The sequence below is a fragment of the Ictalurus furcatus genome, chromosome 23, assembly GCF_023375685.1.
Source record: "Ictalurus furcatus strain D&B chromosome 23, Billie_1.0, whole genome shotgun sequence".
NCBI classification, from domain to species: domain Eukaryota; kingdom Metazoa; phylum Chordata; class Actinopteri; order Siluriformes; family Ictaluridae; genus Ictalurus; species Ictalurus furcatus.
In genome coordinates this window covers 17,673,350-17,687,272 of record NC_071277.1, presented here as the reverse complement: position 1 = coordinate 17,687,272, position 13,923 = coordinate 17,673,350, and the positions used below count along the sequence as shown (strand labels likewise).

The 13,923-nt window shown below is 37.5% G+C and overlaps 2 protein-coding genes across 4 annotated transcripts; one reads left to right on the top strand and one right to left on the bottom strand.

Annotated features, from left to right (window-relative positions):
* The first annotated feature begins 4 nt into the window (after window positions 1-4).
* Window positions 5-4,461, top strand: si:ch211-231m23.4 (free fatty acid receptor 2). Its single transcript, XM_053611684.1, has 2 exons — window positions 5-904; window positions 3,290-4,461. The coding sequence occupies exon 2, from the start codon at window positions 3,308-3,310 to the stop codon at window positions 4,277-4,279; it is 972 nt and encodes a 323-aa protein (XP_053467659.1). The 5' UTR covers window positions 5-904; window positions 3,290-3,307; the 3' UTR covers window positions 4,280-4,461.
* A 516-nt stretch (window positions 4,462-4,977) lies between these two features.
* Window positions 4,978-13,314, bottom strand: lim2.5 (lens intrinsic membrane protein 2.5). 3 transcript variants are annotated; one of them, XM_053611686.1, is made up of 7 exons: window positions 13,204-13,314; window positions 12,896-13,071; window positions 11,996-12,806; window positions 7,567-7,761; window positions 6,670-6,819; window positions 5,910-6,044; window positions 4,978-5,825 (listed from the first exon to the last, which is right to left on the bottom strand). In XM_053611686.1, exons 4-7 carry the CDS (start codon window positions 7,739-7,741, stop codon window positions 5,764-5,766), a joined length of 522 nt encoding a protein of 173 aa, XP_053467661.1. In that variant the 5' UTR covers window positions 7,742-7,761; window positions 11,996-12,806; window positions 12,896-13,071; window positions 13,204-13,314; the 3' UTR covers window positions 4,978-5,763. The 3 variants fall into 3 exon arrangements, with proteins under 3 accessions (XP_053467661.1, XP_053467660.1, XP_053467663.1); XM_053611685.1 differs by having other exon boundaries at window positions 11,996-13,071; XM_053611688.1 differs by having other exon boundaries at window positions 12,413-13,071.
* Between the last annotated feature and the right edge of the window lie 609 nt (window positions 13,315-13,923).

The following is a 13,923-nucleotide window of genomic DNA, read 5'->3' as shown; positions in this document are numbered from 1 at the left end:
TGTCTGTGCCTTTGTGAAATTTAAGCGACATCCTCACTTGTGGCCAGTGTCCTATGGACACTGATGAAGAGATAAAAAAATAAATAATTGCTTTTGTGAGGGAAATTGTCTGACGCAATAGCAGCACAAAGTCAGAAATGGGTTTTTTAAATGGCTGTTAGGAAATATTTTGACCAAGTATGAGCTTTGTCTTGGTTTATTGAAACTCTTTTAAATATATATCGTGCAATCGCACTGTGAAGAAACATGGAATGACAATAAGATGTTATGCAAAAGAGGGCTGAGTAGAAGTCTATAAATGATGCAACTAACTACGACCAAAGCAAAATGAAAAATTTTTCTATGTAAAATATCTTAACTGATCTCTTGGCTGTCCTTACACTAAAGTCAAACACCTCAGTTTCAGCTCTCCATATTAAAGCAGCGTGCAGAAAATAAATACTGTGTGGTATCTTATCAGTGTGGTTTGTTCTCATATGCGGTTCTTCTGTGTTAGTGAACTATATGGATCCACGAGGCTTATGCAGACAATGACCAGTAAACTGAAAGAAACTCTCAAAACTAAGAAAAAATAAACGCACATTAGAAAAACTTTTCCATTAGCAATGAGTTTTATTGAAGCCTAGACACCAGATTGAGCACTCACAGCTCTCTGCTGCATACAGTTAATAATCATTATCTTTCATGGGGTGTTGCATTTCCTAACTGACATCAACACAATCAGATTTGCATGGACTTCCTGAAGTTTCTGAAGTCTTGTGCTTTCCAAGCCTATTACCCAAGTGCAGCTGGACCTATAAGCTGAAATGAGACATTTACAACATATGGATTGCTTTACATTTCATTAAGAAGTAAGAAGACTTCTTTTGGTTTTCATAACCCCGGAGCACATTACTGTCATCGGGTAAGTTTTAAAAACTGACACTGCCTCGAGTTGTATCTAGACAAAGAAACATGATCAATTGTTCAGTTTTGCAATCTATAAAGAATATTAATCAAAGAACCTGAATACTGCTGTGTCCATAATTTACACTGTTCTCTTACTTCTGTCTGAGATATTATAAATTAATGGTTAAGAGGGGACTGGAGAACCCTAAGGATCTGTCAGACATAGCCAGGATGCCTGTAAATTTTTAATTCTTTTTTTTAATTATTTTTATTTATTTATTTATTTATTTATTTATTTACAAATTATGTTACAGTAGTGTAAATCTGACCACGTCAATTGAATGTGTTTAATCCGAACCTCAATAACTCAAAAACAAGCCAGCCTATACATAATCTCAATTAAGACCTAATGGGTTCTGTTGGTGGAAACAGAGGAATAAAAAGCTCCAGCGCACCAAATATTTGAAAACAATGAGCATAATATTTGAATAGTTGGATTACGCTTGGACGGAGTTCGTGAAATGGGTTTTATAGTTAAAGGCGTCTCTGGCAGCAAAATATCTGAGAACCCCTGTTATAGATGAATCATTAATGAAATTTTTTAATCCACTTTTAATACTTAATGCCTCGTTTTAGTATGTCTGAGTTGAATCATGTAGTATTTTATTAAATCTATTTTAAAATTACTGTTAGGACATGGTCACACAGAGAACTCATACATAATAATTGTTAATACAGGAAATGAAAATGGGTAGGAGAACCACTGTTTGCAGATGTTTGCATGTCAGCAATTAAATTCTTTATTTGTATTGTGGTTATTCTTATAAAACCGTAGAGACATCAAGGAAGTTACTGAGTTAATGTTTGAGCTCATGCTGCAGGTGAAGGCAGCAGTGTGACATAGTTGGACTAAGATGTGATTCTGTGATGATAAACAGTTTCAGTATTCTGAAGCTGATGCACTAGATAACACTATTTTTATTCTGCTCAAATAATTATGCTTAACCAAAACAGGAAATCCAGAAAGAGAATGCACTATCATGAACGTCTAAGGTGCATACGTAGCAGTCAATTAGCAATTAATGCAACGAGTCATTCCTTTTATGTGGTACTTTCTTTTTCTGTCTCTGGAGAAACACTGATAACTGTCAACGTTTTAGGAGGCACCATTGATAGTTGGTTGTAGACAAAGAATACAGTAAATGATTAAACAGGTGGAATCAGGTGTGGCCCCTGTTTGGTTGTAATAAAAACCTACAAACATACTAGTCCGTTGTGGATCAAACATTACTTAGAGCCTCCTGCTCTAAGTAATGCCCATGAGGAGGAGACAATCCTTGTAGAGTGACCAACCACAGTAGCGGCTGGACATGTCTAACGGCCTTTATCATTTTTCTGTAGCAGAATAGTTGATTGGATGGCCAGTAATGCTCTGCAGGCTGCCTATGGTCACTTGACTGTGTTACAAAATTGGGTAATATAACCTTGAGTAGAAATCCCAGGTTCATCTACAAGGTCACTCCATAGTCATCTGTCTACCAACTCATGCAAGGTGCGCCTCTTTTGTCAGATAGAGATAACTAGCGCAAAGGCACCATGCATAGGCTAATAAGGACTGGCTTTAAGGGAATCTAGCCTTGATTCTGTGCTGGACTTTTTGAAATCATGGTTGATGGAAATGCCTCACCTTTCCAGAAAGGGTGTAATAAGTTTAAGATCCCCCAGATATATGCCATTAATGATGATGTAGTGTGCTGCAATGGCCAGCGCATACTTTTTACACAAATGTATTTTGAGAATAATTTGGAAAGAGCGACGCACTGGATCCAACTAACGAGGTGCATGTCATTCGTAGGACCATTTCCATCTAAAGGAAAACAAGGCCTGTTTACTAAGGGCTCTTATATTCAGGAGTGTTTCCTGGGCTGCTTAGTTGCAGTCCTCAGTTGGCAATTCATTCCAAAGAGCCACCATACCCACAAGCACAATGACTTGGATAGAGGTGCCAAATTGGTGGTGACTATGTTTCTCTGGTAGGGCAGCAATCCCAAGCATTCAGGGTCAACTATTATTCTACCACAAAGAATGTTTTTGCTGATACCAAAGGTATTTTCACCTTCTTAGGTCCAAACTAGTTAGGCCTGTGCTTGCTTACACAGCATATGTTTTGCTCACGTCAGTGATATATATTTTACATATAATATATTTTCAGGCTATGCACTTGCACCATAAATGCTTTACGTCCAAAAGGCACCACATACATGGAATGACCTGTGCATGGAATGCAGAAAAGAGAATTAGTCAGATACGTGACTGATATTTATGTATGTATGTACTATATGTTGTAGACAAAAGCTGCAATCCATGTGCCGCATGATGTTTCTTATTCTTGTTCCACCAGTGTCCTGCAGTTACCAAAATGATAAACCACTGGGTGCTTCTCTCAGCCTACATTATAACCTTCTTAATCGGCCTACCAGCCAATATCCTGGCCATTTATGCCTTCATCAGGAAGCTTCGCAAAAAACCCACACCCACGGACGTCCTTCTGCTGAACCTGACTCTCTCCGATCTGCTCTTCTTGTTTTTCTTACCAATGAAGATGTATGAGGCAGCATCAGGCCTACAGTGGCACCTTTCCCAGACCATATGCTCGATCGTGTCATTTGTCTTTTTCAGCACCATCTACACCAGCTCGCTGTTGCTGATGGCTGTTAGCATTGACCGCTACTTGGGAGTGGCCTTCCCAGTCACCTACATGAAGTTTCGCAAGCTTCTCTATGCCACCATTGGCAGTATTTTCATCTGGCTGTTCAGTGGAGCACACTGCACGATTGTGTTTTTCGTCGTCCATATGGGGAAGGAGAATAGCACTGAACCCAAGACTACCTGCTACGAGAACTTCACCGATGACCAGAAAAGCGTTGTACTTCCAGTGCGGCTGGAGTTTTTTGTGGTTCTTTGTTTGGTGCCCCTGATTATATGCGTGTTCTGCTATCTTAACTGTATCTGGATCCTTTACCATAGGCCCCGCATAACAAAGGAGAAGAAGCAAAGGGCCATTGGAATGGCGCTAGGCACCTTGAGCGTCTTCTTGATCTGCTTTATGCCCTACAACATCTCTCATCTGGTGGGCTTCAACACCAACAACAGCCCACCATGGAGGTACTACACACTGCTCCTAAGCACCTTCAACACCTGCCTGGACCCCATCATCTTCTACTTCTCCTCAAGTGTGTATCGCAACACCACCAAAATGTCCCTCTTTAGAGTTTTCTCACTTAGGCGCCGTCTAGGCTTGAACACCCATCCCAATTTGAGTGTTGAGGGAGATTCTAACTCTGATAAAGCCCGGGAATTTGACCGTCACAATAGTAACACCAGAAAATAAAGAGATACTACAATGATTGTGCACCTTAAACATTGAGCTTGAAATAAATGTTTTTGGCAAATTCATCAGCTGACGCAGATCCCAACAACTAAAATTGACATTTTTGATTGATTTCATTAATGATTTATACTTTGGTGAAATATACACAATGCTACCACAGACCTATAGAGAAAAGGGTGTATTGTGTTTGTCTTTCAGTGGCTTTACATTTGGTCACACAACTATGAGCCAAATGAGACATCATTTTGCATTTAGTCCAGCTTTTAACTTTAAAACAATTTCTTGAGACCTATTTTATGAATTCTAACCAAGTTTCTGTTAGATCAGATATTTTCATACTAGAACTGTGTACTTATTACTTACTGTACTGTCTTGTGTTTGCACACGCTTGCACATGTGCTTTATGTAGAATGTTTAGGCCTTTTTTTAGTTCCATGTCATCACATGTTTTCAATTCAATTGTATTTGTATAGCGCTTTTAACAATGGACATTGTCTCAAAGCAGCTTTACAGAAATATATAAACAAAGGATAGAGATTTAAAGCGTGTGAATTTATCCCTATTGAGCGAGACGGTGGTGACGGTGGCGAGGAAATCTCCCGAAGATGATATGAGGAAGAAACCTTATGAGAAACCAGACTCAGAAGGGAACCCATCCTCATCTGGGTAACAACGGATCATGTGAAAGTAAAGGAAAGTTCATTATGGTTTTTATATGAAGTCTGTATGTTGGAATAATCCACCGTTCACTAAAGGAGACCCGAGTGCAAAACAAGTTGTAATTGCAGTCCCAGGGCCAAATATGGGCCACAAATTCATTTTCAAGAGTTAAGAAAAATGAGGTCAGAGGTCAAATTTAATGTCTCGATTGATTATGCTGTTATAAGTGCTTAACCATTTTTTATTATTATTTTTTATTTATTTATTTATTTATTTACATTATTGATGGGAAGACGCTTCTGAAAGCAGTCAATGTACTTTGTCACTGATGTTCAGGCAAATATTTCTTACTTCCTGGCATATGAAATGTTTACTATACATTATTAAAAACCACACAATGTGTTCTAAACCCAAATAAACACAGCCAATAAAAAATCTCCGAATGGGCTGATCATTTATTCTGCCCCAAATCTGCCCAGTTTGAATGCAACATTTCAATCTACATCCTGTTCACTTTGCCACTTAAATTTCGACACTGCTTTGATGATGATAATGTTGTTATTGCTGAAAGTGAAAGTCATTTATCAGAGTTAAACAGAGACTGCCATTAACTTCAGGACATTTTTAATGCTTTTCCACCATTTACTCTGATTTACTCTTGAGATTGATTCAGTGACTTGATTTTTCTGGAAAGAGGCTTGCTAGTTGCTTATCCTTGTCCTTCCTATGAAGTTAATATCTACTATAATATCTTTCATTTATGTTTAGCAATATACTAACAACATATTACAATTCCGCTATGGATTCCTCTTGTTTTTATCCATCTAGCGTGATCCGGCGACTCGCCTGCACTCGTGCATCCTGTAAGCACACATGTAAAATATTCCTGCAAACACAAAAAGAAACAATAGTTACACAGATAGATATCAGGAAACATGACTGTTTACTTACTATTTACATATGTTACTACCTGCAAAGAAGTTCATGAGCAGAGCAACCCAACCGAGTATGTAGGACCAGGAGAAACGCCAATCACCAAAGCGCTTTCCCAGGAAGTTCACCGTCACCCCGGTGTAGATCGCCATGGCCAGAAAAACAAAGAGAGCTACAAAAGATATTAGACTTTAGTGCCCAGGATTTAGTAGCTGACATTCAGAATTAGCTCCCCGTATCACAGTCTGAGCAGTCTGAGGTAATATGGCTGCACTTGGGTAAAAGGGTCTGGGCTTTCTTAGGTAACTGGCCCTATTCATCCACTACAGTTAGAAAATTGGGTTCCTCAAAAGGCTTTTTGGATGGTTCTAGTTATCTAAAGGGGTTTGACCTGGATCAGTTTCTGAAAGAGAAACTCTATGTCCTACATTAACTTACTTAAACCATTTGAGGCGTATTCAGAGTTCAAAAGTTACATCAGTGAATGAATAACCCTGAACGAGCGCAAATCCCCACAGCCACGCTCCAAAATCTAGTGAAAAGCCTTCCCAGAAGACTGGAGCTTATTATAACAGCAAAAAGGGGACAACATATGGGTGTGATGGCTAGGTGTCCACAAACTTTTGGCCGTATAGCGTATATCTGTTAAGTCTGAATATTGATGTGCATGTTACATAACTCGTCTCTGAATACAGCCTTTATGGTGCAAGATGGAACCTTTTTTTCTAAGAGACTGTTAGCAAGCTCGACATTTTTGTTTGAAGAATATGTTAAAAGTAAAAGATTCTGGAACTGACTCGAAACGAAAAACATGATCCCTGCAGCAAAGGAACGACTGAATCTCTCAAATCCAGAGAAGTGGGTGAAGGAAAGAATGCCGGCGATGATCCCTGCGAAGCATGACATCGATGACAGGATCATGAAGGCCCTTGTGGCGTTCCAGTATGCTGACAACAATTGCATGAGAGAGAAAAAAAACAAAAAGGAAGATAAGATCAAATTAGCCTTTTTTTTTTTTTTAAACTGATGTGAAATTTGAAAAGTTGCAAGATTATTAATAAAACTTTTATTTTTAATAGTACATTTTTATAAAGCTGTACTATTAGAACAAATATTTCATTGATATTAGACAGTATCCAGACAGACCAGTCTGTTAAGTGCACCTATCTAGTTCCTAATAAACTATCTATTTCCTAATATAAAAGTTAGCTAAGCATTATGGGAGATCTTGAAGTGATCAAAATGAAGTGATGTACAAATGAAGCAGAATCCAATCCATAAATATAACCAAGCAATTAACTGGGCCGCTATGGACACTATTGAAGAACCTTAAGCATGAAACCGCCACTATGGGCAGCTTTGGACAGCTTTTTTTTTTTTTAATGGATAATCTTACCGTTAAACCAGAAGCTATGATACTAATCTAGGCATTAAGTAAGAAATAAAACACCTAGGGGTGTGCTGTTATGGGAAAATAATCAACGATGGGGTGGTGTGATGTGGCCTTACATGACGCGAGTTACTGCTATCACCCTGATTAATTATTTTTCAATAGCATCATGTCTTGAAATGTTTTATTCCCTTTATACCGCAGCAAAGCTGCCAATGCTGACAACATTTCATTTATTAAAGAACGTTTAGATGTACATTTAGTTCAATCTAGTTTAATAAGCGGTGAATCCAGTCTGACTTACCAATGCTGTCCGTCTGCATGTAGCACTTGCCCGACATGCAGTAGCGCCACAGGCCCTGATGAGCGAAACTGCCTGATAGGCGGTACTGCATCCAGTAATCAGTGGCTGTGGACACCACCAGGAGGATGTTGGCCACAATGGCACAGAAAAGGCCTCCTCCCATGAAGCTGTACATCCTGATTGACGCTCAACACACTACGCACAGATCAGACGGCACAGTTAGGAAAAGCAGGAATTTTCAGCAATTTTTCAGCTGTGGATCTTTACTGCAAATGAAGACCACTCAGAAGCCTAATTTTGCACTTTTGACAGACAATACTTGGTAATCTTGTGGTTTATGTATATAGTAGGTGTATAGTATATCCGTGATTTTTGGGGACAGTACTTATATAATGATCCTCACTTGCTTGAGAATAAAACATAATGAACAGTTTCTGATTCAATTTTATTCGTAATATACTGAATAGTGGATCAAAATATTACATATAATATCAAAATAGCAGTAACTAACAGTAATAATAATAATAATAATAATAATAATAATAATGTGTATCTATATTGAGAAGTAAATTGACATCTCGCTCCTAAAAACTAGTAAGAAAATGGAAGAAGTGCCAACACTTTTACTCTCAGCAAGTAATCAATAGTCTAACCATTACAAACCCCATTCCATTTCCCCGTCCACATTTGCATATTGAACATGATAGGCTCTTCAATTTTGTGACAAAATAACATTCTCCTATGTATCTGTTTCCTTATGACATTTTTTTTGTGAAAGCAGCATGTCAAGCAATTTATTACTATTATTATTATTATTATTATTATTATTATTATTATTTATTAATTATTTAGTATTAGTTAAATATATATATATATATATATATATATATATATATATATATATATATATATACACATACATACATACATACATACATACACACATACATACAAACTGCATATTCAAAGCATAATGCACATTAAAAATACAAATTTTGCCAGTGAAATATTATTAAAGTACCTGCTGTACTTTTAACACTTTACAAGTTTATGTACCGGATTATATTGAAAAAAAGCACAAAATAGGTAGAGATAAAGGACAAATTATAATATAATGTGAAAATCACTAGATATTCATGTTGTATTTTAATTTGCTATTAAATAATGAGATATTCAGGAGACTTGAAAATACAAAAATTTTAATATGAAATAAAACCAAAACATATAAACACTTAAAATCTATTTTTTTAAACTTAATACAATGTTGTATTTACATGGTTTGTTTTATTATTATTATTATTATTATTATTATTATTATTATTATTTTACTGTATCAGTACAGTTGAAATTTTCATGGAGAAAATTCCCGAGCTTGGGACTTAGAAACCTTTCAAAAATTCCTTTATACTGGTCTGGATTCTTTTAGCGACAGCCTTCTGAACACCTACGTTAGTAATTAGAGCTCATGGGCTTGCTTTTTAAGTGACGTTAAAAAAAAAAAAAAAGCAGTAGGTTTTTGCATGATACAGAGCTAATAGTACGATCACTGTCAAATAGGCATCTGAGATCCTTGACATAATATTTGGCCTTTAGGAAATGGTCTTATCTACTAGTAAATGTCATCTATGCACCATCTAGTCAAACGTCACTAAAAATTCCCCAGGAAGTCACTATACACCAACTCTACTGTCAACTTTATCTCTAAAACACAGCTACATTCAACTTCTCCCTAGAAGTGAAGTCATTTGTCAGTCTTTATTTTCACAGCATTGCAGTTTAAACCGAGGTCTTTCTTTTCACGCCATCACAAACAACGAACAAAGATCTCTTCCTTGAACTACCATCCCTTTAAAAGAGGACCTAAATAATTCCACAGACAGCAAGGTTAAATCAAGGTTACGACTTATAATCTTTAGACCTAAAGTCTGAAACTTCATTGGGTTTGTCCAGTCCAGCTTCTGAGCTGAAATTGAACTATTTATGCTCTGAGCATCACATTTGTACTGGTTTTCTGTGTCTCAGCCATTCTGATCTCCTGGAAAGTATGAAAATGGCCTCCATTTGCACCACCAAATGATACTAATTATATGAAAATGTTCCTGGCTGGAGTCAATACCCGGTGCAGTAATACTATTTGCATGGACACAGGAAAAAACAATGGCTGTTACAGGATAATAATAATAACTGATTATTTGTTATTACTATTATAAATTACTGGCAAATGGCCAACCAAAGACGTGCTTAAAAGGAAATATTGTTCTTCATAGTTAGCGTTGAAGAACAACAGAAACTAACTTCTGAACATTTTTCAGATCACATTTTTGCTAATCATCTGGGGGGAAAAAAAGAAGAAAATGAAGAAATTCTTACCTGAGTTCTTCAGGATAAAGAAAAACTCTGAAGTGTTTTTTTGGGTTTTTTTTTTTTTTACAGGGGAAGAGAGAGGAAGAAAGAGGAGATGGGAAGCTCGCAGAGAGCGTAACACTAAAGAAGACCTCCTAGGCTGAATTCCAAAAAGTTATCCCGGCTTTTCTGTCGATGGTGGCAAAATCCTTTAAAAACACACATTTGCTCACACCGAACAAATGCACTCGAGCCGGCCGGAGCCACGTGACCCGTGGTCAGTGTTTTGACTTGGGTCATGGTAGTGGGAGGGGATGGATGTGTGTGTATGTGTGTGATGGCCCCCTTTTTTTTGTTCCTGTATGGGTTTTTCTAGAACGGTGGATGTGCAGAGGCTTGCAGTAACGCTGCGCTGCTGTCAATGCAACATGCTGAAGCTCACACTTTCTTTCAGGCCATGACTGGATGTGCTGTTTGAACATGAGGGGCCACGTTCATAGTGACACATGACCACTGATTTGCGTGCACGCACACACACACACACACACACACACACACACATTTGTCTTACTACCATTATATGAACATCCCATTCACATAATTATTACTGTAATTTTTACTGTATTACTGTAACTCTAACCTCAGTAACCAAAAGCAAACCTTTCAGCTCTTTAAGTGTTTTGTTTTATATATATATATATAAATATATAAATGCATTTTAAATTAAGAAACTACATGAATACATAAATAAATAAAGCAAGTTTCCTCATGGGCACCAGCAAAGTATTCCCACAATGGTCAAAACTGTCAAATATTCCTATCCATGTAAGGACATTTAGTCCCCACCAAGATATAAAAACATACCCACACACACACACACACACACGTATTGGAATTACAGCAGAATTATAGCAGAACTTCTTTCACAAAAAATGTATCATGTAATTACGTGACAACGTATAGATACATGATATTGCTTAAAAGTATACACATATTACGTAAGTAAACACTTATAAGTAAGTATAAACATATAAACAAAAGTATAAAACATTTATCAAACCTGCTTTTACATTATTGAGGGTCAAAACCTTAACGTCCGTCATAAAATCAAAGACTTGCTAAATATAACCTTATGATTCCAAGGTCTTTAAATGTATTAAACATAAGGACGGACAAGCCTTAAAAATCTTTATAAAGAGTTCCTTTATAAAAAGTTCTTCCTCTGGAGGAACCTTTAATAATAAATAACCATTTTAATGAAGCTGGAACATTTATTATGCAAAGTATCCATACGGAAGCTCATGACTAGAAGAAGACGATGAAGCTCGAGATTTCATTTTTTCCCCTCTTTCCTCTTTTTTATTTATGTTTAAATGTAATTACATTAAAAGGGAATGTTAAAAACGACAAACGAACAAGTACTTAATGATTACAGTTCATTTTGAAATGAGGGGGAAGAGGCATTTTTATATAAGAGTATGTTTATTCGGGGTTGACTTTCATGGCGTTTGCCCTATTTAGATACAGATCTCACAAGTCAGCTAAAGGAAGTGGACATCACACAATGTCACTAGCTGCGTTTACATGGACAACAATAATCCACTCTTAATCCAATTAAGACCATACTCTAATTAAGAAATTAGCATGTAAACAGCAATTTTTACTTAACTTAATCTAATTAAGGTCATAATCGAAGTAAGCAATAATCTAATTAAGACAGGTGGAGTACTCCTGTTTAGTCGCATTATGGACGTGTAGTAGTGACATGTAAACACCTTAATCACATTATGAACGTCGTGTGGGAGTTTTCACCGCACAGGACACGATCACACACGGCAGTTTTATGTTTTACGGAGAACAAGGGAGTTCGGGCTGTGTCCCAAATCTCATACTTTCCTACTATAGGCCTGTAGTGGGGAAAAATACATGTATCTCGGCTACTATATAGACGGTAACTACGCGATTTGGGACACACCCACCGCTTCAAGCAGTTATCTATTAGCACGTATAGCATGACAAATAATTAACTGCACTTAAAGCGTTCGTAAAAAAAATAAATAAAAACACCCAAAACTGTATACGGTACCATAACGAAGACGAACTGTATGTTGATACGTGAAATTCTGGAGGGACGTCGGACGGCGTGGCGCGGTGACGTAATGACGCGGGCTGTTAATCTAATTATGTTCTAAAACATGTAAAACGGGAACATGACAGGAGTATTCTAAAAGTGACTCATGTAAACACCTTAATCACATTATTATCTTACTCAGATTAAGGTCAATAATTAGATTACTGCTGTCCATGTAAACATAGTCATTGTTAATACTGGAATATTCTGGAAATGCCAAAAAATTTAACGTTTTGGTGTTAATAATTAGCGAGTGTCATGGGATTTTGTTATTTATTTATTTATTTATTTATTTTTTAAATTAAGCGAATACACTGAGTTATAAAACAAATAAGTAAATAAATTGTATACTATAGAGCAGTGGTCACCAACCCTGTTCCTGGAGATCTACCTTCCTGAAGATTTTAGCTCCAACCGTAATCGTGCCCACCTGACCATCTATTCATTGCCGTAAGAAGCTCTTGATCAACTGAAACAGGTGTGTTGAAACACATGTCGAGCTACACATGATTTTATGGAGATACTAGAGACACTTTCTGCTCTCTGGACCTGCCTGATCTGTTCAGAAGCCCTATCTCTGGATGGAGATCTCATCAACTGGAGGCTACAGCCTGGAGATTGCTGAGGACGGTACCGCTTGAAGTACCATGGAAATGGTTTTGGACCTCAATTCCACATGGACATTCTCGCTGTGATTGCTGGGACTACGGTTGCTGCGATGGCCTTGGGACTGCAATTACAACGTGCAGTTTTGCACTCAGGTCTCCTTTAGTGAACAGTGGATTAGTTCAACAAAACAGACTTCATATAAAACCATAATGAACTTTCCTTTACTTTCACACGATCCATTGTTACCCAGATGAGGACGGGTTCCCTTCTGAGTCTGGTTCCTCTCAAGGTTTCTTCCTCATATCATCTTAGGGAGTTTTTCCCTCGCCACCTGTGTTTATCTTGCGTTTGAGCAGTTGTGTTGTCACAACTGCTCAGTAACTTAGGCTTTTACTTTCAAGGCACTTGCTTGAAATGCACATCTACAAGGAACATTAAAAAAAAATTCTCAGTGTTGGTAAGTTTCCAAGAAAAGAATCATGACTAAGAGTTTACTAAAATTACACTTAGCATGAAAGAAACTTCTGTGGGATGTGTCATGTTGCAAAATTTACCCATTGCTTCACAGGATATGAAGGCATGAGTTCACTCCTATAGTGTGTCCTCTTCAACACACTGAACACATTAAGTTTATCTCCATGACAACTATAAATATATATACATATATATACACACAAGCTAGGAGAGCCAGTTAGGATGACCTCATTCGCATTGGGCTCAAGATTAGGTTTTGGTCTTTTTTTCAGCATTAGTCTGAATAATTATCCCAGAAAATCATGGTAAATGGTATGCACTTATATAGCACTTTTTTTTTTAACCTTAGCAGTTCTATAAAGCGCTTTACACTGGTTCTCATTCACCCATTCACACACACACATACACACACACACCAATGGTAGCAGAGCTGCCATGCAAGACGCTAGCTTGCCATCGGGAAGCTTCAGTGTCTTGCCCAAGAACACTTCGGCATGTAGAGTCACATGGGCCAGGAATCGAACCGCCAACCCTACGATTAATGGACAACCCGCTCTACCACCTGATCCGCAGCCGAGTTTGTACCACCTTCTTCTTTGAATTGTGAGCGAGAATGATGGTAATCATGAATGCTGGAAAATTAGAAAAAATTTTAGCGCATGAAGAGATTCAATATTGGGTAATGTCAAACGGTTGTACAGCCGGATTTTTTTTTTTCGACGCAGAAAAAGGAGACGTTGTGCTTTTCAAGTTCTCGGTCCCGGGTCACATCCACTGGAGCCGTGCTACAGAGACCGTAA